This window comes from Scomber japonicus, chromosome 6, assembly GCF_027409825.1.
Source record: "Scomber japonicus isolate fScoJap1 chromosome 6, fScoJap1.pri, whole genome shotgun sequence".
Taxonomy (NCBI): Eukaryota; Metazoa; Chordata; class Actinopteri; order Scombriformes; family Scombridae; genus Scomber; species Scomber japonicus.
Window position 1 is genome coordinate 13881122 of NC_070583.1, and position 26441 is coordinate 13907562.

At 39.6% G+C, this 26441-nt stretch overlaps 2 protein-coding genes across 4 annotated transcripts in view; one reads left to right on the plus strand and one right to left on the minus strand.

Moving 5' to 3' along the window:
• Positions 1-7255: 7255 nt before the first annotated feature.
• veph1 (ventricular zone expressed PH domain-containing 1) overlaps positions 7256-26441 on the plus strand; it is a 66588-nt gene continuing 47402 nt past the window's right edge. For all 3 annotated transcript variants that reach the window (XM_053320428.1, XM_053320427.1, XM_053320426.1), the window contains exons 1-3: positions 7256-7393; positions 7523-7741; positions 12046-12220. In XM_053320428.1, coding sequence (XP_053176403.1) covers positions 7256-7393; positions 7523-7741; positions 12046-12220 — 532 coding nt within the window. The remainder of the gene's footprint in view (positions 7394-7522; positions 7742-12045; positions 12221-26441) is intronic.
• Positions 18058-24657, minus strand: ptx3a (pentraxin 3, long a). The gene is made up of 4 exons (XM_053320430.1): positions 24519-24657; positions 21996-22155; positions 20960-21402; positions 18058-18722 (listed from the first exon to the last, which is right to left on the minus strand). Exons 1-4 carry the CDS (start codon positions 24655-24657, stop codon positions 18058-18060), a joined length of 1407 nt encoding a protein of 468 aa, XP_053176405.1.

A 26441-nucleotide genomic window follows, 5' to 3' on the forward strand; every position in this document is an offset into this window, starting at 1 on the left:
TTCATGAAATTCATGGCATCAGTTACATAACTGATTGACCCAGTTATAGGGAATAACTTCCAACGGTACCAGCCTTTAATCATACTATTAATATGGAAGGTATGTGTCTGTTCAGGATATGATAGGAATTATGGAAGCCTTTTGAAATAAAAGACGTCAAATTCAAGTGGAGATACAGTTCTCAATTCTCATTAGTAGACATAAACATTATTGTATGTTTACATTCTTTGAATGGGACACATTGATGTTCCTGCTATGGATATTTGCACAGAACCATGTATCAGCAACAATCAGCTTCAGTCAGTCATCACTCAATCTAACATTACAGGAAGAATGGCAACCAGGCATAAGAAAGATGTTGATGTATTTCGACAAAATGAACTAAATAAATGTTCAGATGAAAAAATAAACCAGCCACAGCTTTTATTACTAGCCAAATTATTGAATTATTGAAATCATTACAAACATTACAATCTTTGTGGATGTATTTTTTCTTTATATATTCTACAGTCTGTGCTGTGCAGAAACATAGGCTAACCCTAATCTCTACCTGCATTTACACTTAGGTGTTCTGGCCCTCATTTTATGTTAGATTTTTTTTTGCGAGTACTCGAAATTCATTTAAAGTGAGTAGTACTTGAATATTGAAATTGCTTAAATGCCCATCCCTTATACTAAAGGAATGAAGGATGAGGGTGAGATAAAAGTCAGTTATGCCAGATTATGAATCCTTCTAACATTTGTGGTGCCTTGACTTTATTTTCAGTGCCACCAGCAGGTCAAAGATTTCATTATTTCAGTGAAATATTTAAATTTTGTACATTCAAGTCAACTCTAATTACTTTGGTGAACTCCAAACCTTTCCTCTTGCCCCACCGTGAGAATGACATTTCTGGTTTTGAGTGAAAAAAACAGTTGTCCTAAATCCTAAACAATCCTAAAACAGTTGGATTGCCATGAAATTTATAACAAACATTCAGAATTGAATTGGAGTAACTTTGGTGATCCCCTGACTTTCATACTGTAGCTCATCATCAGGCCACATTTATAGTTGTTCCAACATTTTGTTAATGACAAAAAATACCCACAAAGCTCTCAAGAACTGTTATTTGTGTGCATTTAATATAGAAATGAAAACCAGTTTATTTGGAAAAAAGAGTATTGCAGCCACACAGTGAGAGAATGTCCTGAAGTGGTACTGCTCAATTCTTTTTATTTTTTTTATTAACCAAGTTGGCTGCATTTCTCAGGATACAATCCAACTTTCCCAACAACCAGCAACAAGTGCCATAAATGTTTGACTTTTGTTCTGAAAATTAAGTTAACACACATTTTTAAACATGTTAATCAGAATGAACAAACATTGTACACACATTTAAAAAGGTTAATGTACCATCTTTAGACTGACAAAAGAGTTTAACATATACTGCAACAAACCCTGAAACCCCAATACAAGCAAGTATATATATCAGTAATAGGGATCATGGGAATCACAGATGAACTCACAATACGATACTATCACAATGTTCGGTAACAGTTATCCATTATGCCTCTTAGAGAGCTGCTAGCAGTGTTATTAACATTAAGCCTAATAAGAGACACCATAGATAGGATGTTGTGCTTATAACCATGAATTTATTCCTTTTCATTGGCAGTAAACACAATAGATGATCCACTGATTGCTACCTTCAATGTATTCAGAACTTTAAAAATATTCAGGGCTGACAAGTGACAACAGTAACATTAACATAAACATAAATAGCATGGTAGAATACTGATACTCGCCCACAGAGAGGTTCTACTACGAGAAGCTCTCCATGCCTCCAAGCAAGCTGCCAGCTCTGCTACAACATATACAACATACAGTATCTCACAAAAGTGAGTACACCCCTCACATTTTTGCAAATATTTTATTATATCTTTTCATGGGACAACACTATATAAATGAAACTTTGATACAATTCAACAGTAAATCTATAAGCTATACAAGATGTACACTTATATCAACGTTTCATTTCTATAGTGTTGACCCATGAAAAGATTTAATAAAATATTTGCAAAAAAGTGAGGGGTGTACTCACTTTTGTGAGACACTGTATATACCATGCAGGCAATTTTACAAAGGGCTTCTGAATGTGCTTCTCGTGACAGTGAAAGCAGGTCCAGCAGACTCTATGTTTCCAGCATGGACTGACGGCAGCTGTTCATGGCTGGTTTTGTTGCATTTCATTCATTTCACTGTCACCAGTCTGTTCATTGGAGGTGCAGGGTAGTGGTGCTCTGGAAGTTGTAAGCCAAAGTAGCTGAATCTATTCTGAGCGATCCCATTTTTTTACAAAAAAGGTTAATTGATACTTAGCGCAAGGTGAAATATCGTTATATCTTTTTTTTTCAATCCCATCTCTAATCAGTTGACATCCAAGTGATGTATTTCCAGAGGGATTTTGATTCTCAGAAAAATGGCCAGTTGGGCATATCTATCTTTCTCTTAATGGTGTGCAAAGAGGAGCTTCAAACAGTTTTTTGAAAAGCAGCTTTCCAACAGGGTTCAGGCTGCCTCTACTCTGCCCCCCCCCCCTTCTTCTTTTAGCCCCACTCTCAAATACACATAATAAGTATGTGCATAAATAAGGACTGAAAGAAAAGAAAGGAAAGAAAGAGAAGAGAAATTTCTTGAGTTAGTGTTTCAGAAAGGGAAAAAAGGAAAAGAGGGTATATTTCTACCACATGCTGCTGTTTAATTCATACTTTCATACATAGAGAAAACTGAGGAATGCAGGGCTTTTTTTCTTCTGTAGTTCCCTCCTGTCTCTCCCTTTCACCCAGCTCTTTTCTAAGGTATTTAGAAAAGTCTGTGTGTGTGTGTGTGTGTGTGTGTGTGTGTGTGTGTGTGTGTGTGTGCGTGTGTGTGTGTGTTTGAGATGTCTTGCAGGCCAAGCAGGTGCATGTTACACAGAAGGATAGGGCCGACTGAGCAGAGAGAGAGAGAGAAAGAGGGAGATGGGGGAGGGAAGTATGGAGGGGTGGTCTGTCTTATTGGTCATACAAAAGAGCCAGTGTTTTTTCTCTCTCTCTCTCTCTCTCTCTCTCTCTCTCTCTCTCTCTCTCTCTCTCTCTCTCTCTCTCTCTCTCTCTCTCTCTCTCTCTCTCTCTCTCTGAGACTGAAGGGCCTCTCTCGCTCTCTCCCACTCTCCCTCTCTCTAGATAGAGAGAGAGACCCTTCAGTCACATTGTCCTCACATAGCCCCTAACCATCACACTAACCCCCCAGCATGCACCCCCTGTCACCCCTCACCCAGTGCCCCACTCACCGCTCTCCTGCAGCATGCTGGAGATTTAATTTTACTGGAAGTTTTGTTGCTGAAGAATTTGCAGAAAAAATAACAGACAACACCTCAAGAAATGTGAAAATTAGAAGTTCATTATGAACTATAAAGCTGATACGTCAAAGTATCTGTGTGTGTGTGTGTGTGTGTGTGTGTGTGTGTGTGTGTGTGTGTGTGTGTGAAGGCTGCATTCCTGAGCTTGCTGAGCCGTAGCCGGGTGATTAATAGTAACTAGCTGATTGTTTAAGAACTCAAATTCCTCAGGCCCATTTTTTCTTCCGCTTCTACATTCATATATATATACACAGACACACACACACACACACACACACAGGCACACACTCGGGGAGGTTTGGCATATTGATAGTGAGGGCAGGAAAGGGTACAATACACAAACACAACAGTTCATCAGTGAGATGGGAGTGTATACACCACACTGTATATACTCTATGTGTGTTAGTGCATGTGAGTGCCAGTGAGGCATTCAGGTAGAATAATGGAAGCTCAGTATTTGAGTCGTCTGCAAGTTACACAGGGAATTCAGGACACCGAAACATGATCCACCTGGCTTTCTTTCAGTCTGTTGCTCACTGCCACTCTCTGTCATTCTGAGAATGTTTGTCCAAATCTCTTTCCTCTTCCTCTCCGGCTGTCTCTTTCTGATACTCTTCATCTCTCTCCCTGCCTCTTCATCTCCCGCCTTTTGGTCCTCACTCTCTTTTTACCACTTTTCTCCTCTCTCCTTTCTTATTTCTTAGTATAATCTTAATATTAATTATTATTTAATGCATTTCTACAAAAACAATCACAAAGCTAAACTTACCAAATGTTAAATTATGTCCAAACACAAAAGGGTATACAATAACTTCTTTAAAAAATCAAATGAAGTGTAGAATATGGACAATTACTTTAATTTATTTAAATCAGAAATTAGCAAAGAGTAATTAATACAATTACAATCAGCTCTGTGGACTTTCAATTCAGTTGGTACCAAAAGGGTTTGATAGCCAGCCCTAATTCAGTAGGTTGTATTGTTGTTACATAATTCAAGTATTAATACAGAAATATAGGTAGGCTTTGCACACCTAAGACAATAGATGCATGTATGTCTGCCTGTGTGTGACAGCTAACCCTCATTTATGGTTGTTTTGTTGTTTTGGTGCCAGAGGCCTGGCTTTGACCAATAAGAATTCCTGATGTGGTATCCTGGCAATAGGCGGGTTTCATGGCCGTCACCGGCTTGGCAGGAGAGATAACGGTCTCCCAAGTGCTCTGCTTTGTGCCTGCCTTTGGTCTAGTTTGGGTTCGTGCCAATGTGGATTTCAGAGAAATGGTGTGAGGATGAGATAATGTCTGATTGTGGAGGGAAACTCGGGTGCAGAACGGCAGACAATGACACAGATACATACGCTTAACTGCTGAGCCTCTGAAGGGAGGCAGAGTTCAGTGCTGAGCAAAGTCACCATGATCAGAGGCAGCAGACAGGCTGGGTGGCTGCTTTATAGGAAGTCTGTGTGAGTTTGAATCTTTGTTAACATCACTGGAAACCGGAATTTGTGTTTTTATGTGTGAGGAGGGTTAGGGTTAGTGTGAATATAAGCATAATCTGTACATGTATGCTTATTATGTGTGTGTGTGTGTGTGTGCGTGTGTGTGTGTGTGTGTGTGTGTTTGTGTAAAACTTCCCTCTGACTTTCTAATGTTAATATTTTAATGTTTAATTGGGCTTGACAGAAACAGCAATAATGCCAAGTGAATGGTTAACATGGCATATTTGGATTCCCTCGACTCTAAGCCCATTCATTCATATTGTAACAGGAAACTGCCTTTTCAGTGAACCATTAAATGTATTTATTAATTACTATTACAGTAATAATAACTGAAAAGTATAGTAAGAATATAACAAATTATACATTTATAAATATATTGAGACAGTTTAACATTTTGAAGACTGTTCATTTAATCATGGTTTTGGCATATTTGCTGGATTCAAACTAATACTACAGAATACGGACTGGATTTACAGTACACTACGTCACCCAACATGTCACTGAGGCTGCACAGTTTAAACAAGCATCTCTGTGACCTGAAAACTTCCTACAGTGTGTGTGTGTGTGTGTGTGTGTGTGTGTGTGTGTGTGTGTGTGTGTGTGTGTGTGTGTGTGTGTGTGTGTGTGTGTGTGCGTGTGTGTGCGTGCGTGCGTGCGTGCCTGCGTGCGTGCATGCGTGCGTGTGTGAATTTTGGTAGGTACGTATGATTTTGTAGCAGATATGTCACATATTACCAAGAACTCATTTAGCTGTATCACATATTAACTTACACTTGTTGCACCTGTGGAGAGAGGGCAGGAAATTGAAGAGAAAAAAGAGAGGAATAGAAAAGGTGGAAAGACAGTAAAGGAGTGATATTCCCTCACACTATTGTTATTGTTCTGTTAACACAGCTTTACAAGAGTGACACAATACACAATCTAAAAAGGTTTTAACTTATACCAACAAAGAAGATAAATATAACTAAACTAATCAAATAAACAAGTATGAAATCAAGCATGTCTGTAAAGAAGAATGAGTGAAAAATGGTTGTCTGTAATCCCTTAATAAGCAAGTCAGTCTGCCTGCAAATAAGAAGTTCACATATTAACTGATATCAAGGTGGTAGTGATGATATTTCAGATACTGGTTTAATTTGAATAATATTTAAAAGGTAATCATATATTTGAAATTTAATATGAAATTTTCCAACCTGTCCTATTAGTGAAAATTGTAGGATCTCTGATTCAGTTGCATTAAGGGCATCACTACTTCTCACAAAGAGTTTGTATGTGTCCACTTTCATTTAAACAAAGTCGATTCAGCAAACTGATAAATCTTATCATGTTGAAAATTATATCACGAAAAAACTGCTGTTAAAGACTCTAAATCAACAATGTTGAATTCCTTTGGAAAAACCTCAAACCTGTGCGTCAGTGATGCCAACACAAGCCCATGGTGCTTAAATGAAGGATCAATATTTGGGACTATTCTGTTGTGTATTATGTTGACATTTTAGTTGTATATGTTTGACAGGTTTTATAACAGAGATGCCCCTTCAATAAGTGGATCTCTATTAGTGATTGTTCTGGAGCAGTATTCTGTAGAGCAAAAGTGTTTTGGATAGATATTTTAAAACACCTCAAACAATGTTTATGAATGTCATTTTCACATGAAGCCTATATGGAACTAACAGTGGTTTACCTGCAGTATACTGTGTGCTGACTTTGTACTGTTAGTCATACAATATTGACTTGCAACCACTTCTGTCAGTCCGTGTTTTGATTGTCTTGAGACAGAAAATAACTAATTAAAATCCCGAATTAAACCTCCGTAGCCTCTCTTACTGGCTCAAAAGTGATTTAATCACTCTCAGCTGCCTCATCTATTTCTTGACAAAATATTACTTTGTATGTAGTTAATTTCATGTCCCTCCTCTCTTTCTCCCTCCTCTCCTGCAGGACTCTGCTGTGGCAGGACTGCCTTCTCCAGAATATGCCTTGTCTCCATGGTAACAGGCCTCAGGCAGACCCAGAAAAACACTGGGCCAAACGGGTCTAACGTACCTGAACCTGGACAGTAGTGAAGAGGATTTTAAAACAGAATTTCCTACATTTAATAGATCCTGATGTATTATTAATGTTCAGTATTTATCTGTGGATTCTTAGTTATTTTACCTAGAGTGGATTCACAGGACTTGGAATAACTCAAATAAATAAATAAAATAACTTTGCTTTCTACCCACTTGGGATCATGATGCAAAGGACACTTTAAAGGTAAAAATCTAAAATCTATTTAAGATTTTCTTGGATTATTATGTTGTGGATATATTCATTGTCAATTAAGGGATCTTAAACAGTCCCAAACTGGTCTGCAAAGAGTCCTCAACCAAGACCAGGATGCATCAGCTGTTCAGCCAGGTCCTGGGCCAGAGGGATCTGTCCAGAGCGGGTGATCTGTTTTCTCTGGAGGATGCAGAGATCGAAGACTGCCTGTCTCAGGCCCTGGACCAGATCAAGACCATCTCCTGCTCTCCGGTCAGTAGGAATGATTAGACAGGTGTAACCAGCACATGCATAGATTACTTTCATTTAAAATGCTCCAGGGCAAATTATACAAATTATTCATGTTTTGTCCTTAATTTATCATTGTATTCTTACTTTCAGGACTATCTGACCAATGACAATGACCAGGCTGTTGTGGAGATTTGCATAACGCGCATAACTACTGCCATAAGGGAGACAGGCTCCATCGAACGACACAGCACGGCACTGGTGGGACTGTGGGAGTCGTGTCTGGAACATAACCTCACCCCACAAGGTGAAAACACAGAGGACACACCGCACGCCAAGATAGCCTCAGACATCACCAGCTGTATCCTGCAGGTACACATTCACACCACACACACACACACACACACACACACACACACACACACACACACACACACACACACACACACACACACACACTGAACACAAGGATCAGATACACACAAGGCATTGCTTTTAGTGATGTGTGAAAAAAATACTGTTTTTGTTTTGCCTGAAGCTCAAACTGCACATACTGTACAATTCATACCTTCACACAAACTGCACCTGTTGACACCACTCACATGGTGTTTGCACATTTCAGCAACATGTCATTTATTTGTGTTGTCTAGTGTTGTCCAAACCAGCAAAAAAATAATGTCCATACCATGACCTTCTGCTGTCTTTAAATTTATACTTACATCCTTATCCAATTTCTTTATCTCAAATGGCAACTTCTTAATCTTGAACTTTTGATAGCTGATGTCCAGTTTCTTTCAATGCTAACAAACAGTGGCACTTGTATATGGCATCCTGTGAAAGAGAAAATGTTTCAAAGAGTAGCCAATTATGTAATTGTTAATACCAATATACAGTGCATCCGGAAAGTATTCACACCCTTCACTTTTCCCACAATTTGTACATGTGATATTTTAGTTTTTTATTTTTACTCAATTTGCAAGAATTTCTAAAAAACGTTTTTCGCTTTGTCATTGTGGGGTATTGTGTGTAGATTGAATTTAATCCAATTTGGAATAAGGCTGTGACATAACATACTGTGAGGAAAGTGAAGGAGTGTGAATACCTTCCGGATGCACTGTAAATAATTACTTACTTCACTCCTTGCTGAGGCTCCTGTTGTTCCGTTCATGTCCTGCAGCAAGACGTATGATTTTACATAATATGAAGAATGCAGACACATCCAAAACATTTCACATTTGATCTTACCTCTGGCATTTCTGTGACTGCAGAAATAGTCCCCTCATCAAGGGCCCTAAATATGGGGCTGCAAATAGAAGAACACTGCATTTGTTAAAGCAAAAGAAAGAATTGCATAAGCTGCACAGTTTTTACAAAGTAAGAACTACTCATGGGTCAGGTAAGCCTTGGCATCTTGAATTGGGGGAGCTAGTAGGCATGTAGTGTATCGTTGCGTACCGTTTTTACCATTGAGGAGACTAATACCTGTTGAGGAAAAGTAGTAGACAATAACTTTATATTGCTCCCCCTTGCCCCCCTTTATTCCCTTTATTAGTTAGCTCCCCCAATTAATGGTAGCTCCTCTGTGGGTCTGAAGTCCTTAGGTGGAGGTCCCCAGTCAGTAGCAGTGGCGTTCTTTTGGTTGCTAAAATGGTATATATTTTCAGATCAACAATTCACATTTGCAGTGCTACTTACCACTCTGGAAAATATTTTTATGCTTAATTTTCACTTGGCATGTTCTTTTGTTGGCTGTTGGAGATGGCTCCTGTTGAGATGAAACAGACAAGACTGAATGTAGGCTAAGAGTTACTAGGTCAGAAAGGCTTTAAACTCACCAAATTAGGCTAATTAACAGTACATGCACGTTAGATCTCCTAAACTAGCCTACACCATACATCGGAGACTATTTAGTCTACTGATAATATAGCCACAGTCTTACAGAATATCATTTATTAACAAATACAACTAAAACAATGAGTAGGCTAGTGTAACTTGTGTATTTAATCTATCAGCATTTTCTTTGCCAAGTCATCTTTCTTGCCTTGTTAATTGCGGCAGTGTTGTCCTTTTTGGTGATGGCTCCTTTATATTCTCCAAACTGTTTCATCAGCCGCTGCTGAGAAGAACACTGCTCTAGTTTTCCCTAACAATCAACTGATCTGGGTTGCTTATGTACTTTATGCAAGACTGTTGAAGCCTGGTTTGAGTTAATAATGACAAGATATGTCCAAATTTTGTTAATGGAGCTGCTTGAGCTTGAAGTGAAACATGACAATAATTTAAACTGGGCTTTTTCAGTTAAGCACAGATTTCATTAGCAGCATTGATAGAATCTAGGTCTACACCAACACACAAATACTAGTAATACATTTTGTTATTCTATTTTATTGTTTGCTTGTTGTTAAAGTAGAGGAAAAACATTGAGTATCAGAAATTAATGATACATCATGCATCATATCCCAAGGTGGATTTTTGCTTTAAGAGCAAATATACTTTATATAATCACTGCCGAAGGTCTTCAAAATCTAAATCTAATCTTTTCCAGTCAGACATAAACAGCTGAAAGGCTTAAAAGCAGAGGGATTTTATCTCCTCCACCTTCTCTCTCTCCCTCTGCCTATTTCCTGTGGGAATGGGAATGTGCGTAATACCACCGTAATGAGACAGAATTTTTAAGAAAGGCATCCATACACACGCACACACACACACACACACACACACACACACACACACACACACACACACACACGCACACAGAGGTAAGACACTCCTGGCTCTGATGTCCTAACTCCAACTGTTATCAAGGGATAACCTCTCTCTCTTCCCCTTTTTCTGTCTCTCTATCTTTTTTTATCTTTCCTTCACTGTACCTGTTTTCCTGTCTCTTTCTTTCTCACCTTACCTTACCCTCTGACTATCTTCATCTCTCCTCTTGTCTCCTCTATTCTCGCTTTGACTTCCTGTCATTTTGAATCTGCAGATGCACAAACACTCCTCTCACCCTTCCACTGAAAATCCCACAGAGATGAGGAGAGATGCAGGGAACAGACTGTAGGCAGTTGGATATTGTTAAGACGCTGCTTATCTCCAACACATCCATCCATCCTTTTGTGTTTTTTTTAATATGTGATTTGCTTGATCTGAGCAAAGCCTGATGTTGAAGTGACTCTTTGCAGTAGGATAAAAGAGAGTGAGAGGAGACAGATTAATGCATCTGTGCATTCATACATGAGGAACATGCTGGGGGTCCCCCTATTGACTCACCGTATGCCCACTGCAGACAGCAGGGAGTATTGACTCTACAGTATATGTTGTGTTTACCACTTTCAAATGCAGACTGAGTATATCATGTAGCTTGTCATATAACGGTACAATAAGACAGTCAGCTAAAAGCTCTAATAATAACACAGCAGGTTGTGTCACAGCAGGTACTATTGATTTTGCAGTTTGAGGTTGTTGTTATTGTTGTTGTTGTTTTTCTAGCATTCCAGTGCACTAAAATTAGAAAGTGATTAGATATATTGGATTGATTGATTGGTGGAAAAACCTTTTTTAGTAAGTGTTGTCTGCACTGCCATCATGTGGCAGAAAAGAGGTATAGCAGTGTCAGTGACTTCAGTATCAATAAAATGTTCCATGGAAAAATAGATTAAAAATATGAAGACCAAAGCTGCAGACTCAAAGCCAACAAAAAAGAGTATTATATTTGACAGTGTGTATATATGTGTGTGGTCTGTGTGAGATGGATCAGCAAAGCTCAAGTTCAAGCAGATCTCAGACTCTCCTGTTGAGGGTGCTAGTGCATTCCAAATCATCTTCCTCGTGCACATGTCTGTAAATGACAAATGACACACTTCTGGATGGGGCTGCATCCTCAAATACAAACAAAACACTCCCTCCCTCCTTCCTTTATTTTTTATACTTGCATCATTTTATGATGGTCTTAGCCTGTTTTAATCTGTCACTTGTAATTGCATTGTTTGAGGAAAATGTTAATCATGGCTGTTTGTCTGAAATGACAAAATATCTATTAAATGGCTTGCTGTTGAGTGCCAAAGATCAGGCGTCTGTGCTTCTTAGCCATTGTAGATAATGAGAAATAGAGACCAGCACTGTAAAAATAAAACTGCCTTTGCTGTCTCTTCTCTCTATGGACACATGCAGGAATAGAGATACCTGGATCTCCATCAAACAAATTCATGCTTCTGTCAATGCCAGCTGCTCAGTGTTCTCCTGTTCTGTCTTGTTTTGTATTGTAGTTATACCCTCCATCATTGATTTGAAAAAAAAAACAACAACAAAAAACAGTTAGTTGTGTTGGTAATACTAAAATATGGAACAAGTTAGTCAGCTTTAAGGACCATACCAGTATTTTCACATGTTTTTACTCATGAAATCAAATTGAAAATATGCTTTGCATCACTGCTGATCATTTTGCTGGCTTAAAATGCAAAGAATTACTTAGTGTTAAAGATTCTATGTATAATGTTATTCCCCGGCCTACCTTGTCTCATAATACCACTTTGTACCTCAAGAGGCGATAGAGAGTCACTGTAGTGTCCAGACACGGACAGGGACAGGCTGGACTGGGGCTATTCTTACATATAGCACCTTTTAATAAAGTGTTTTTCCCTGAATATATAAAGACTACTGTGCCTCTGCTTCTGTCCCCTCAGAACTACAGTTGTCCTTCGGTCATGGTGCTGGCCGTCCCAGTAGCTGTACGGTTCCTGCAGAGAGGGAACTGGGAGCTGAGCAGGAACATGTCCAGTTATCTCTCTCTGGCCGCTATAGCCAAAGCTGATCTACTGGCTGAACACACAGAGGCCATAGCACTCAGTGTGCTGGGAGGTAGGAAATGATGAATATTTTATTATGTATACATGCTTTGCATACATATGGACATAAATGCACACAAACATCCAGTGCTGTGCAATTTCACCCCACTTCTTTACTCTCCTCTCTGAGTTTTTCTGACCCAGATAGATACATATCTTTTAACACACTTAGGAAGATGTGTGTGTGGTCGTGTGCCTTTTGTGTAGCTCAAACTATAAAGAGAAAGAGTGGCACAGAAAGAGGAAAGCTCTGCATAAGAATGATGAACAAGTCCATATGCACTATTGTTGTTATGCCGTTGTTGATGTTGAGTATGTTGGTTTGACCTATAGAAGGAATGCTCTAACTTTGAGGGTCTGCTTCAAACTAGCAACAATGGAATTAACTATTTTACTGGAGTGGAAAAATTGACTACTGTTGTAATCACTAGTTGTGGTGGTAAGTCTCAGTCTTTATGAGCAGGAGTGAATACTATTATAATATTTGCTAGCTCCTTGAGGATTATAATGATGGTAAATAGCAGCTGTTAGAAATCATTTCAATGTTAGCTTTTTACTTTGATGCAGCATGGAAATTCATACGTAACAAGTAGTTAATTTGGGGATAAAATTACAATAACTGTTTGGCTTGGGTAGTTTATTTTTGTCCCTGTGTCTCTTTTCTCTACTTTACTACAAAACATATAAAACAGGTTAATTGCTGTTGCAACTTGTTCACATGTGTTCTTGTATTCATGAACTGATGTAACTTCCCTCACATATGTCACAAACTCTGATTTTGTAAATCACACAGTTAATAGACCATTTGCCCATTGAGCCCCACAACAATTGAAGTAAAACAAATGTGATTTTCCAGTGACAAAATAATAAGAATGCAGCTACACTTTGTGAGGAAGTGACTCTAAAATCAGAACAAAAATGCTCTGAAAATCCTTCAGGAGTTTAAGGTGAAATTCTCCTCAGGCATTGATCTGCATCATTGTCTTCAACTTCCCTTCTTAACAGTTAAGGTCAAAGAGGGAAACCCAGCTGACCCCTGGTCAGTGGTTAAAGAAAGATATTCCCTGAAACCATTTTCCTGCCCTTTTAACCCTTTTTTCAACACATAGGCTGTTCAAGCTCATTAGTATGTAGTATAGTTCCCTAAAGAGCTGTAGTTAGCACAGCCTAATGGAGATCTGTTTACCCCTCAGGCTTTCACACACATGTACATGAACACACACACACACACACACACTCCCACACACAGACGAACAGCAGGGCTTCACTTATTAGAACACAGAGAACAGCTTTACTTTCTCTTTTTCTCATAGTGAACATGCTTTTTGCATGGCTCAGTGTGCATTTATATGTGTAAATCAATTTGTACTTTTGGCATCATGTTGAACTAACCTCACACACACACACACACACACAGAAATAACACACTAGCACGTGATGCTAATCACCTCACACTGCACCAGAGTGAGGCACCCACCATGGTGATGCTCCCACCGAGCACATTTTCTGCCAGCAGCTCAGCACATGAAACAGCTTAGCTCTCTGCTGTCTGGTTCGGTTTGCAAGTGAAGTTTCGCCAGGTTTTGGGCTTAGAGTGTCAAATAGTTGGAAGACATCTTGCACCTTTGTTTCCTAAATATGTGGGTGAAAATAGAGATAATATATTGTCCCTGCCAACAGGATACCCGGAATTACGTATTTTTCTAATTAGCTTTATCAATCCCATGAACACCAGACTCATTTCTCATTAGGGTCTTGTATTAAAAGTTCAATGTGAAAGTCCATTAAGAAACATTTCCTGTAATGGCTGCAATATGCTAAGCTTCCCAGTTTTTCTCCAGAAATACAAAGCTATTACATTTCTTTCATTACATCAAAGTAGCTAATGCCCCATTGACAAGATATTTATTCTAACAACAAAACAAACAAACAAACAAATGGATTATGTCTGGGGGCATTTGTATCTACCTGACCAGCTACTGTACAACTGTCATCTCGGGTTGTTACTGATATTGTTTGTTCCACTGTAGTGCCAAAGCATCCCCTTTTTTGGATTTTGTGAATTTTAACCAAGAGCAGGGTGGCTTCAGATGTATAATTTACTGTTGCAGAACCTTGTAAGGGTTCAGGGTTAAAGTTGCTCTTTTTCCTGATTTGACTGTTTTTCCATTTAAATAAAGGTATATATTTTTAGTTAATATTTATATGAAATATTATTATATTTAGCTGTCCAGCACTGTCATGGTGTTACTTTGCGTGACCGAATGACTCTTCATGCACCGGGACGTACGCCAAAGTTAAACTCAGCTCATTTGAGAAGCTAACAAAGATGTAACAGTGTGTAATTTAAATACATTTCATTTGAATATTTCACACGTGTTAGTCCACACACTCCTGTCAAGTTAATGGCAGCTTAATGGTCAACTGAGATTTGGTCATAATGTTTTGTTTCAAAACTTTGTCCCTGAAATTACTTTCCAATACATTTACGGCACTCAAGTCACCACATAGTATCACATTACAGTATAATTAAACAGAATGATACACACAGTCACAAAGAAAGCTGGTCCACGTCTGTGCACTTGGAAAACGTGAAGAATGAGAAAAGGGGGAGGGAGGAGAAGATTAGAGAGACAGAAAGTTGTTTGCAAATATTCACTAAAGCTCCCAGCGGCTGTGATCCAGCTTGACAGGAGGTGATGAACTTGATGGTGGGCCTTATTAAAGCTGGAATATGACACACACACACACCGACACACACATACTGAGAGTGGAGCGAGGATGAAAGTGAACAAGGCTTGAGGGTTTTATCATAAAAAGTTCAGATTTATGTTTCCTTGGGCAGTGTTTAATGCAGCCTTGGCAGTTTTAAATTTTTACCCCCTACTGCAGTTCACTGCTGGGGCTCATCCACTTCTCTCTGAAAGTTTCACCCTCATGTTGCGTTTTAACAATCCTGGACCCTCTACTAGTTCTCTTCTCCTTGTTGAAACCTCAACATAAACACAGCACTACATAAACACAAGACTGCAAACACACGTAAGCAGTCAGAAACGTCCACACACACACACGCTGCTCATTGAAGCAATAACAGATGACCTCTCTGTCTCTCCTAGCAGCAATCTGTTCAGGAAGTGAGCTGATGTAATGGGGTTTGGTTGAGGTTGACGATGGAGGGTGTGATGCGTTGGTTATACAAGCATAAGTGTCTGATACTAAAGCTTGAACTGCACTGTAAGGTTCATGAGGATGTGTGTATGTGTGTGTGTGTGTGTGTGTGTTTACTAGTTAAAGGAAGCCAACAGGTTTTATGTGAAGGTTTTACAGCCTGCTACAGTAAGTCACGACAGGACTCGGCCAACTTTTAAATATACATACATACATACATACACACACACACACACACACACACACTCACAGCTGTACCTGCTCACAGAAACATATGGTGCTGCTGTGGCCCCATATAGGGCTTTAGAGCCAAGAGTTCCTTCCTTCTCTATGGAAAACCTGATATTTTAAGGTAACAGTAAAGTTTGGAATGCATCATCTGTCAAAGTAATACGTCTTTCTGGGTCCCCCGCTGCGAAACACATGTACTTACTGTAAACTTTCTTGTAAAGTTAAGAAAAGGCGGGAGGGAGGTGGGGGGGTTGTTAAAGGTGACATTTCTGTTTCGTAACAGGTCACAAAGGTTGTAGTTGCAGGAGACACCTGTGATATTTCACTAATGGGCACATACCTGAATGTGCCACAGTAAACTATAAACATATGCTAGTCACAAACAACTTGCATTTCATTCATTTATTAATCTTCTCAGACAGACTTGTCTTTATATCGTATATCTTGAATTATGAATGTATCTACAGATGGGTGATACATGAAAGCAAAAAAAAGCAACACAAGATGTAGATGAACACCATTCTTCCAAAAGATTTTCTCTCGTTTGATGTTCTTTTAAGACGTTGTTGACCCAAAAATAATCTTCATACTCATTAGACCATTTAGTGAGTCCTTAGGTGGGTGCTTTGTCAATCTGGGATAGATGTGTTTCATTTTAAGATATGGGGAGTCATTCAGATGACTTTTTAATGATTTGCACAGTGATATTTTCCTCTCACATGTCATGTCTCAACATTCATTATGATTTTCCATGTCTGTGAGTGAAATTGAACAACCACAGGGGACAATTAAGGTTTAATGCTAAATACTAAAACATGATGTAACAATAGAAAAAGGAGAGAAGAGTCAAAAAGTCAGAAACCTAACTCAGTACATGTCTAAAGTTTGCTAATATTAACTTTTCATTTGTGAGTGTTCTTTTTGCTTTAAAAAAAGAAAATGAAAAAACTCAAAAACCATGAGCAAAAGCAAAGTTGAGAGACAAAGATACAGGTACAGAAGACGAATGTTACTGTTTAAAGGCTGTGAGCAGCTTATTTTTAACCAAACAGTTGCAAGACTGCCTTAATAAGATTTAGAAATAGAAAAGAAAATGAAAACACTGATTGTCAAACAAGGAAATACACTCTAACTTGAAATCTTTATTCATACATCACTCTCCATTCATCCAACCAATGTTATGTAAAATATATTTATGTACAAAATACATTCAATTTCACTTGTTAACATCATTAACAAGAACAACAAAAGAAATGTACAGTATAATACAATAAAATTCAGTTCATAAAAGATTAGACTGTGTAAACATTGTCCTCAGTTTTTTTTTTTTTATCAAATTCATAAAAACAATGTCAATCTCAAATGACAAATATAACAATTTTACTCTCATTACTTAATGCAGTATCAAAAAAGGAGACAAACATATATTAAAGGAAAACTAGTGAAAAAAACAACTAACAAAGCACAAATAAAATTAGATAACTCATATGAATGTAAACATGTCCATGATTACACGTTTTGGAAAAAGTCTACTAAACTAAAATAATTTCTACAACTTTCTTTGAGGCTATTTCTAGAGTTACTAGTTGGCAATGCTTGAAATGAAGCAAGTACAGCAGTTTTCAGCCACACAAGTGTTTGATAGATCATATGTTGTGCTGCACATTAAATTACAAAATGTTTCTCACATTTCTAACATTAGTGTGGTACATCTGCTTTCAGTTGTAACACCTGACTAGTCTTCAGTTTCTAATCATTGTACCTGAAAGACTGCAAATGTAGGATAGCAAACTCTTTATGGCAAAACAGGCTTTGTTTTGAAATTAGATTAAAATCTTGTACAAATCTTGAAAGGGGGAAAAGGCATTGTTACTCTAAAAGTACACCACGCTGCAATTACAAGATAATAGTCTTGTAACTGTCTGTGAACTCTTAATTTCCTCTCCTGCATGGCTGTCTGGTGATTATTCCTGTTTACTGGCTCAGAACCCTGTTCACTTTATCAACGGACTCTAGGTCTTTCCTGCACTGTAATTAAGTCATTGGTAAATTCCTGCATCACATTTCCTGCTACAATACAAGTTTTCTAAGGTGTGTGTGTGTGTGTGTGTGTGTGTGTGTCATTGAGTGCAGCATGTGTGCGTTAAGGCCTCGGTTCAAGAGGTATAAAATGAATTTCAGTCTCTCATAGCATTGATTTACTCTCAGTTGATTGCGTCACATCCAGGAGAGTTCATTGCAGCATTACTGTTCATGGTAATGAAAGTGATGAAGATGATGAAGATGATGAAAAACAAGACAATCTTGATAGCAACACAAAAGTTAAGACATTAAACTATGAGGACAAAGATGATAATGAAAAAGCAAGCAGTTGTTTCCTCAGTTTTAGCATGAAAGCTTATTGCGATGTTGCTGATGTTCCCGATGACTATGACGATGCTGATGAGTCTGTTAGTTGATGAACTGAGCACCTCCATGTGGCACCATCTCCGTCACGCCCCATGCCACCATGTTGCCCCTCCGCTCGCAGCCCTGGCCCTCTTTCAAAGCCAGATGGGAGATCTCTTCCTCTGACAGCACCCTGTCCCACATGTTCACTCCTGTCATCTTTCCTGCGAATGCCAGCTTGGGGTCGAACCCTCCCTCAAACCCTGGCACCCCGTTCCCACTCCCTGGAGACAGAGGGCAGCAGCCATTCCTTTCCTGCCCCAGCTGGAGTGAACCTCCGTCGGGTAGGACGTGTCCCTCAGCCACTCCAGGTGTGGAGGTCACCTTTTTCCCACCTGCCCAAAGAGACGCCAGGCCCTGCTTGGACGACCAAGCTCCACATAGGTGGATCCATTCTGATGCGCCTCCTGGGTTCACCACACCCCGTGCCTCCACCAGGTGAGCCTCTCCCCCGATCGTGAAGAAGGCCGAAGTTTGGCCGAGCAGCAACTGGATCTCATACGGGTTCCGACGGTTGCCATAGGAGAACAGCACGGTTTTATTGGAGACGGTGGTGGGCTTGAACCACAGGCAGACGGTGAAGGAGGACAGTGAAAGAGGGGCGTCTGGTACAACAGAAGTGTAGATACGACGGGAACGCATGGGGAAGAGAAGCGCCATCTCACAACCTATGCAACATGGAAAGGTAACAGAGGTCATTGTCACTTAACAAGAAGCATCTCATTGTACTTCATTTTTCTGAGCAGTGACAGCTAAGTCATTGAATGTGCAGGTCACAGACAACAGAATACAATTTATTTTAAGTCTACCCATCTTGAGCTGTTGCTGGATGTCCTAACAACAATATAAACTAGTTTGAAGTATATCATCCCACAATTGATCACATTCTGGGGTAATAATAATCAAGTTTTTAAGTTTTTAAATGTAGCATCCTTTACACAACACAGTCCATCCAAAGGGTAAATGGTAAATGGACTGTACTTTATATAGCGATTTTCTAGTTATGACCACTAAAAAAAAGTGCTCTATCAATAACAACACATCAGTTTTAACTTTGTGTTTTAACAGGGAGCCAGTGATGATGAAGAATAGTGTTTGATATCATCTGGGTTGTTGTTGTTGTTATTGTTGTTGCTGTTGTTATGTTTGTTTCTGTTTTAAGGGCAGTTAAAGTTAGATGTTAACAACATAATGATTAAAGATAAATTGGATCCTGGGCATTAAATTGGGTTTGAAGATGAGCCTCAATCTCCCCTCTCATATAGTGTGAGTTTGTTGCTGTATAAGAGAGATACACTATCCATTGACTGGGGCCACACAAAATAGATTTAGACTTCTGCAGATGCTTCTCAAGCCACATAGTGCAGAACACTTTGAAAAGGTGCATCTGGTGGCAGCATTGGATATATAAGTAGGGTTGAATGAGACGCAGTTGTGGTTCAGTTTATATGAGATCATGAATCATGATGAGTTTCTTTCCTGCCTCACCAACACACAAACACACCTCCCCCTTTGGTCATTTGGTTCATTGGATTTGACTCTCTTCCTGTTCTTCTTCTTGTTTTTACACATTTAAAATACTCACTAACAACTCTGTTTCTCTGAGTGAAGCCTTTCCATTTAACCTCCATTACACAATACAAAGTAGAGTAAATACATTTTGTGCAGTTGAGCTCTGTAGGGGGTACAAACTTCAGACACTTAAAAAATGTGGAAAGTGCTTATCTTCCAAATTTGCATCCATTTTACAGATTTATTCATTGTCTTTAGTGGGTTTTTCTCTCCATTCAAAATTCTGGCTCTCATTTCTCTCTCTCTCTCTGTCTTGGCCTGTTTTCCCTTTCTCCCCCTCTCTCTCTCAGCCACCCTCCAGTTAGCAGACACACTCCTACTCTACTAAAACCGGCGATCCCAAATATTGATGTTACATTTGTCTCAGGTTTCTGCCACTCAGAGAATAATGGTGAAAAAAGACATTTTGAGTGCACAGAGTGTGTGTGCTCATGATAGTTCCCATCTGGTTCTGCTTTCTCAGCGTGCTTTGGTGTGGTTTTTGTGGTGACCAGCTAATGATTACACCTCCCTCTGGTCTATATGTAGGCCAGATTGACATTTGTGGACTGTAAAGGTGTCTTTGCATGTGTATGTGAATGCTGGGGTCACAGAAATGAGTAATATAACGTTTACTTTTTTCAGGTGTTTTTTTCCTTGATGAATCAGTTCAAGGAAATTAAATTACAGTTAAATTACCTGGTCCATGTTTTATTACTCATGCTTACTCATATAACTCACAGTATTAGTCAGTTGCTTTCTCAGGGATGGATTGTATACCAAAGTGGAAGCTTTAGTTGAACTAGATCTAGGAATAATTTGTCAGTCCAGTAGGATTTCTGTCCAAAGGCTGTGCTTGTGTATTATCCTTATCTTTATGTTTATATATCTGTTAATGCAAATAGCTGAAGGCAAGGCAAATGTTTAGTTTGAAGGATGAATTTTCAATCCCCCAGTGTCCATTTTAAACCAAGTGTTGTACACCTGATTCCGTACCTGCCTGTTAGCATGTCCTCTCAAAAGTTTGACTTGGTCATATTGACAGAGAATAATATTCGTAAGTGAAGGGAACAGGATAGGTTGCTACTTGAGAAGGATAATACGCCTGGAGAAAGACAGAATAGGCGGAGAAGTTAGTTAGCATTATTAGTCGTTGGACATTCTGAAGGCCTGACAGAGGGGCGTCTCATTCTTCTACTTGAAGCGTGACCTGAATGTGTCAACCCAGGAAAAAATTGAAGACGGAAGGTTGTTTGGCACTCTTAAGAGAGGTCAAGACAAATACAAAGAAACAGAAACAGGATGACACATAGATTGCTGAGGTGAGAGAAAGATGAAAAGTTGGATATCTTACCTGCGGGTAAATATCTCTGCCTTGATGACCTCAGCCCCTCCTCGAGCTCCATTCTTGTCTGCTGCAGCTGAGCGAGCGCCGCTTCCAGAGCCACTTCCCGTGATGTGACCTCCTGCTCCTGGTGCCCAGCCCGTCCGCCCTCTGGACGCTGGAATCTTGTCTTTGAATTCAGCCCCATCCCAGTTCCTGGGCTACTGAAGCAACTGGTCTCCAGCTTGGCAAGTCGGGACGCTTGCGTTCGCGCTGCAGAGAGAAGCTGTTGTAACATCGCCTCCAGGGTGTTTGAATTCCCGACAGAATTCCCACCAGCAGCGGCAGAAGTGTGATCTCCCGACTTGATGCGCTCCAGGGTTTCTCTGAGGCGGGCCTCCAGCTGCATGGCCATCCTTCTTCCTGCTGTCTCCACCGCAACCCCACAGGAGCCACCGTATTGGGCTACAAACCTGACCAAAGAACCAATGTAAACGATTTCCTTCAGGGATCTTAAGAGCTTTAAGCTTCTATAACAAAGCTTCTTTAACCTTGAATTTAGCCTGAAATTAATTCCATGTTTCCATTTACTCATAAAAACACTGGTGTTAGTTTCTTAAATATACTTTTTAGTTTTCTTTGTCTACTGCAATGGCAAAATGAATACCTATTTACCAACCTTTTGGATAATTAAAATAATTGGTAGTTACAGCCCTAGTCTTTAATATGTCAATGGATCAATAATAGCAATACTTGTATTTTCACATCACAGTTTTAAACCTTGATCCCCAGTGTAGTAAACCATAGAAACCTTTAAGATATTTGAACTCAGAGTTAAAATAATGGCTCAACAAGTCAATAGATAAACATATACTCAGAGAAATATTTCACAAGCACTTATTGTAATATGATCTGAGATAGTGAAACAGTAACTGATATCCAAGTTTCAGTTTCAATCCTGACTCACTATATTATACGATCTTTGAGACATTTTTTGCTAACATTGCAATCATCATAAAAACAAACCATCATCACAGTGACCACTGATTCATTCAGTCCAACCAACCTGAGCATTTCCCCACGCAGCGACCCCATCTCCACCTTGACGATGTCATCGGCATACTGAAGCAGCATGGTCTCCCTCATCTGACTGTTCTCCAGCATCGAGAACATTTTATCCCATTTGGTCAGGTCTGGAGAACTGCAGGGGGCTGCGCTTGGTGTGGCTGGAGATAGGGATGGTAGTGAGAGAGAGAGAGAGAGAGAAACCCCTTTTTATTATGCCTTAACTACAGAAGAGTGATGCAGAGTTTAACATACTTTGACTGTGAGAGCAACCTTCAAGTCATACATTTTCTAAAAATCTGTTTTTTTGCAGTCTGCTGGGAGAGGAGAATACTGTGAATAGTCAGAAAAAATAGAGAAAGTTGGTTGAGTGGCAGGTAAAATGAAGAGCATAGATGAGAGGAAGTCAACCTGTCAGGACAGAGATAAGATCGTGAGAAGGAAAGGGGACAATTGACTGCTTCTCCTGCAAGATCATCTGGCTTTTTGTGTGAACAAGTAACGAGAGATGAGGAAAGGGAAAGGGAAGACCTGGTGAGAGATAACAAGAATAAAGAGAAACATGGATAAGGAGAGGATGATAGAACAAAACCACAGGGCAAAGCAATTGGGGAGCGAGAAAAGCCGTCAAACACACTGTTCTGATTAACTTTTGAGCCTCTCAAACTCTGTTTATACCCACTAAAGTATTCTGGAGAGGTATTATCACAGGACTGCAGGTTTTGTTTTGGCTGCCTGTTCCAGAGGTTGAGAGGTCCCTCTGCTTGGAAGTGACTTACCAAATTAAAAAAAAGCGGGTCAGACAGAAGTTTATAAATGATTTTGATGGCTCTGTGAGTGAAGCAGAAAAAAAGAGAACAAAATTGCTTACTCTTTTTTTTAACCCAGCGGACACTGTCAACCTGATACAGAGTAAATCCTGCCACTGCAGTTACCTCTCATTTTAGTTACATTACTACTGTGCACACTATATGGTACTCATATTTAGAGTCTGACTGCCACTCTCATTTTATTGATTAAAATGTAGGGGGAATTAATTAATGAATTTTTATGTCTTTCAAAAAAAGACAAACCACCCTTCAGGTCATAAGACACCATCCAAATAGTACATATACAAATGAATCTACTGTATTGTGGAGTGGAAGTATAATCTTTACCCACCTTTTACCAAAAGTCTGTTCTATTTGTAAGTTTATGTGCATTGCTACATGTGGTTAGCCTGTTATTCTCCTCAGAGTTACATCTCCTATGTTGCCCTCATTAATTCAAATTCCTCTACAAGATTCAGGGAGTGTACCACTTCAGAAGCAAGGAGCTGCATCTTCCTTCAGGCTTTGACCTCTGCCCTTCCTCACATACCTGCATACTCACTGTACTTAACTCACGTGACTTACTTTTTCTTCTTTATCCAGTGTGTTTATTTCTTTCTGTCCTACTGATGCTTTTGGCAGTCATAAACAAATTAGCATGTTTTCACCACCTCTTTTTTTCTCTACGGCGCTGCAATATGTGTGTATTGTGCTTGTATTGTGATTTGTTCAAGCCACTCTCATTGTTGCCTTCTTCAATCAGCTTTAATCACTTTGCAGGCAGCAGTGCCCAGAGCAGCCTGTTAACTGTTGGCGCTGCAATTATACCTCCTGCCAGGTTTAAAACAACAAACAAATGAAAACACACTCACACACTCATTCTGTCGCACGCTCTTCCTTTTATGCACACATTCTTGCATTCACTCTCTATTATACCTCACAAAAAAACAGCTATGCTTTCCAAAACAGCTGAGAGAAGAATTTCATAATGATGCAGCGTTTTGGTGATTGGTGACCAGTCATTCATGCTGTAATATGTGTTGGTCCTGGTTGGCAGCTGAAAAAAAGCCCCGTGCTTTTCTGGCTCAGCATATTCTTTGATACTGCTGGTCTCATACGCAAACTCTGTCTCTGCTAGTAGTCTGTATACAGTACAGCACATGCTCTGGCACCACAAGGACAAAATTGACCCCAAGAGAACATGACATCTAACCGCTGTGACTCCCTCATACGAAAAGCAGCAACGTTTTCACTTTTTTAATACAAATGAATCAATTAATCAGCTGATAAATGGATTTAAATTCACTAAACCAAACCACAAACGCTCCAAATGTCTTTTCCACTCTCTTTCTCTGCTGTATTATTGGACTGCAACTGCAAGAGTATTGCACTTGTTCCTTTGTTTCTCCTCTATCTCTCCTGTTTTCTTCATTTTGTAAATTTCCCCATCATGGCACTGTTAAAGGATTCTCTTATCTTAATACATAAGACGGCGCATAAGACATATTTCGTCACTGTCAGCATGTCAGATATTGACAGACTGAACTTCTAAGGACATTAAATCGAATGTCCTGATCTTACCTCTCACACTAAAGCATGCATAAAACCTGAAGGAAATTATTTCACCCAGAATTTAATTAAATTACAATTATGGTCATCTAAAAATCTCTGTCAAATAAACCTTACGACACATAAACAAATGATTTAACACTTACGTTCTGGTGTCTCTCCATCTGTGATTTCATTGTAGTAGGTGTCAGCATAGTCGACCTCGATATCATCCTCATAGGCGAGAGCCAGACACACACACACCAACAGCACGCACACTGCCTGGGGGAGCCTCCGCCGAAACATACTGCTGTTGCTGCTGCTGTTGCTGCTGACTGAGTGCCTGAAAGAGAAATGTATGTATGTGTGTGGGAATGAATGAGTGTTTTCTGGTGAGTTTTAGGTCCGCTCTGCTGTCTACCTGTTTTTCTGTCTTTACTTATGTGTGTGTGTATACGTGTGTGTCTGCATGTGAGAGGGAGCTTCAGTCAGGTTGTGTGTTGTGTTTGTCTGTGCTGCTTTTATCTGTCTGTCTCAGTGTCTACAGTACTCCAGGTCCACCACTCTCTTTTTCAACCCCTCACTCCCTCATACAGTATTTGTCCCTCCTCCCTAATGACTCTTCCCCACCCTCTCTCTCCCTCTCTCTCTCTCTCTCTCTCTCTCTCTCTCTCTCTCTCTCTCTCTCTCTCTCTCTCTCTCTCTCTGTCTCCCCCTGCCCCCCCCATACCCCTCCTGTTTTTTTGTCAAATGCTGAGCAATCCTTTGGCAGGAAGCCAGGCAGTGTGGAGTAGTCCAACCAGAGTGACACACATAAACTCTCTCCCATGGACACACACGTGCATATTTATTACTGTACAATATTGTTTAAGAACTTTCCATTGACTTTACCATATTTATCCATAAACTCACAACCCATATATTAACCATGAGCTGATGTCGATTCTTAAAGGATTATTCCAATTTACAACAACTTTTTGGGTGCATCTTATGCCTTTAATTAGAGAGCTGACAGTGGAGAGATGACGGAAAAGACTGAAGAGAGAAGGGAAACAACATTCCTGACCCAAACCAGGGACCCCACAGCCACAATTGGGTCCCTACTTTGACCATCATCTGAATCAGTTATGACAGCATATCAAATTAAGATAATCAGTCTAGGAAGGACCAGTCATAAAATCAGTCTGGTTGTAAACAAATCAACAATTTAGTCAGATTATCCCAACCACATTATTTGCAGGTAAACCTGAAAGTATTGTATAGGAGTAGGAAGTTGAGACTAGTTAACTGGTCAATAAACCGTGATAGATAATTGAAACATTTTAGGTAATTTTTCTGTTCACCCAGGACTTTGTTTAAATCCTGCGTGACTGTTTCACTGGTCGTCTTTTTCTTACTCTGTCAGACTGGCAATGTTTCTGCTTTTACAGGAATTACTGTACAATAGGGAGTACAGAGTTATTATTAACCACAGCCAAAATTTAAAAAATAAGATCTGAGTCATAATAAAACACAACTATACTTCAGTCCTAAACTCATCTAAGCTCAAACTTACATTTACCATGAAAACTCTGTTACAACATTTAAACCCCATTATTACACAAAACTGGACACTCAAACATCAGAAAATATTCCTTCAATAAATGAACAAATGTTAGAAAACTTAAACTTAAAATGTCCGTCCTTGTGAAAACATTTGGCTCTCTCAAGTACATAAATGTAAGCGCAGCGCGCCAGCTTGTGAGTGAGGCGGTGAGTAATGCGTCGTTGGAGGTAGCCAGCGTGTCGTAATCAGATATAACTGTAGCTCCTGCAACTCACAGAGAGGGAGAAAGAGAGAGGGGGTGAGGGTAATGGAAGGGGGAGGAAGCAGGGTAGATAAACTTTACTGATTTCTGCCCCATGCAGAGATGGTTTTTGTGTGTGTGTGTGTGCGTGCGTGCGTGCATGCGTGTGTGTTTATTTACGTGCCTCTGTATAATGTGAGTGTGAACTGTGTATTATCGTGTGTGTGTGTGTGTGTGTGTGTGTGTGTGTGTATGTGTGTGTATGTGTGTGTGTGTGTGTGTTTTCAAGGGGATGGAAATAAT

Coding starts and splice junctions, on each gene's coding strand:
- ptx3a (XM_053320430.1), bottom strand. CDS start 24,657: ATGTTTCGGCGGAGGCTCCCCCAGGCAGTGTGCGTGCTGTTGGTGTGT. Junction 22,156..24,518: donor AGATGGAGAGACACCAGAAC/GTAAGTGTTAAA, acceptor CCCTATCTCCAG/CCACACCAAGCGCAGCCCCC. Junction 18,723..20,959: donor GCAGAGATATTTACCCGCAG/GTAAGATATCCA, acceptor CATGTTGCATAG/GTTGTGAGATGGCGCTTCTC.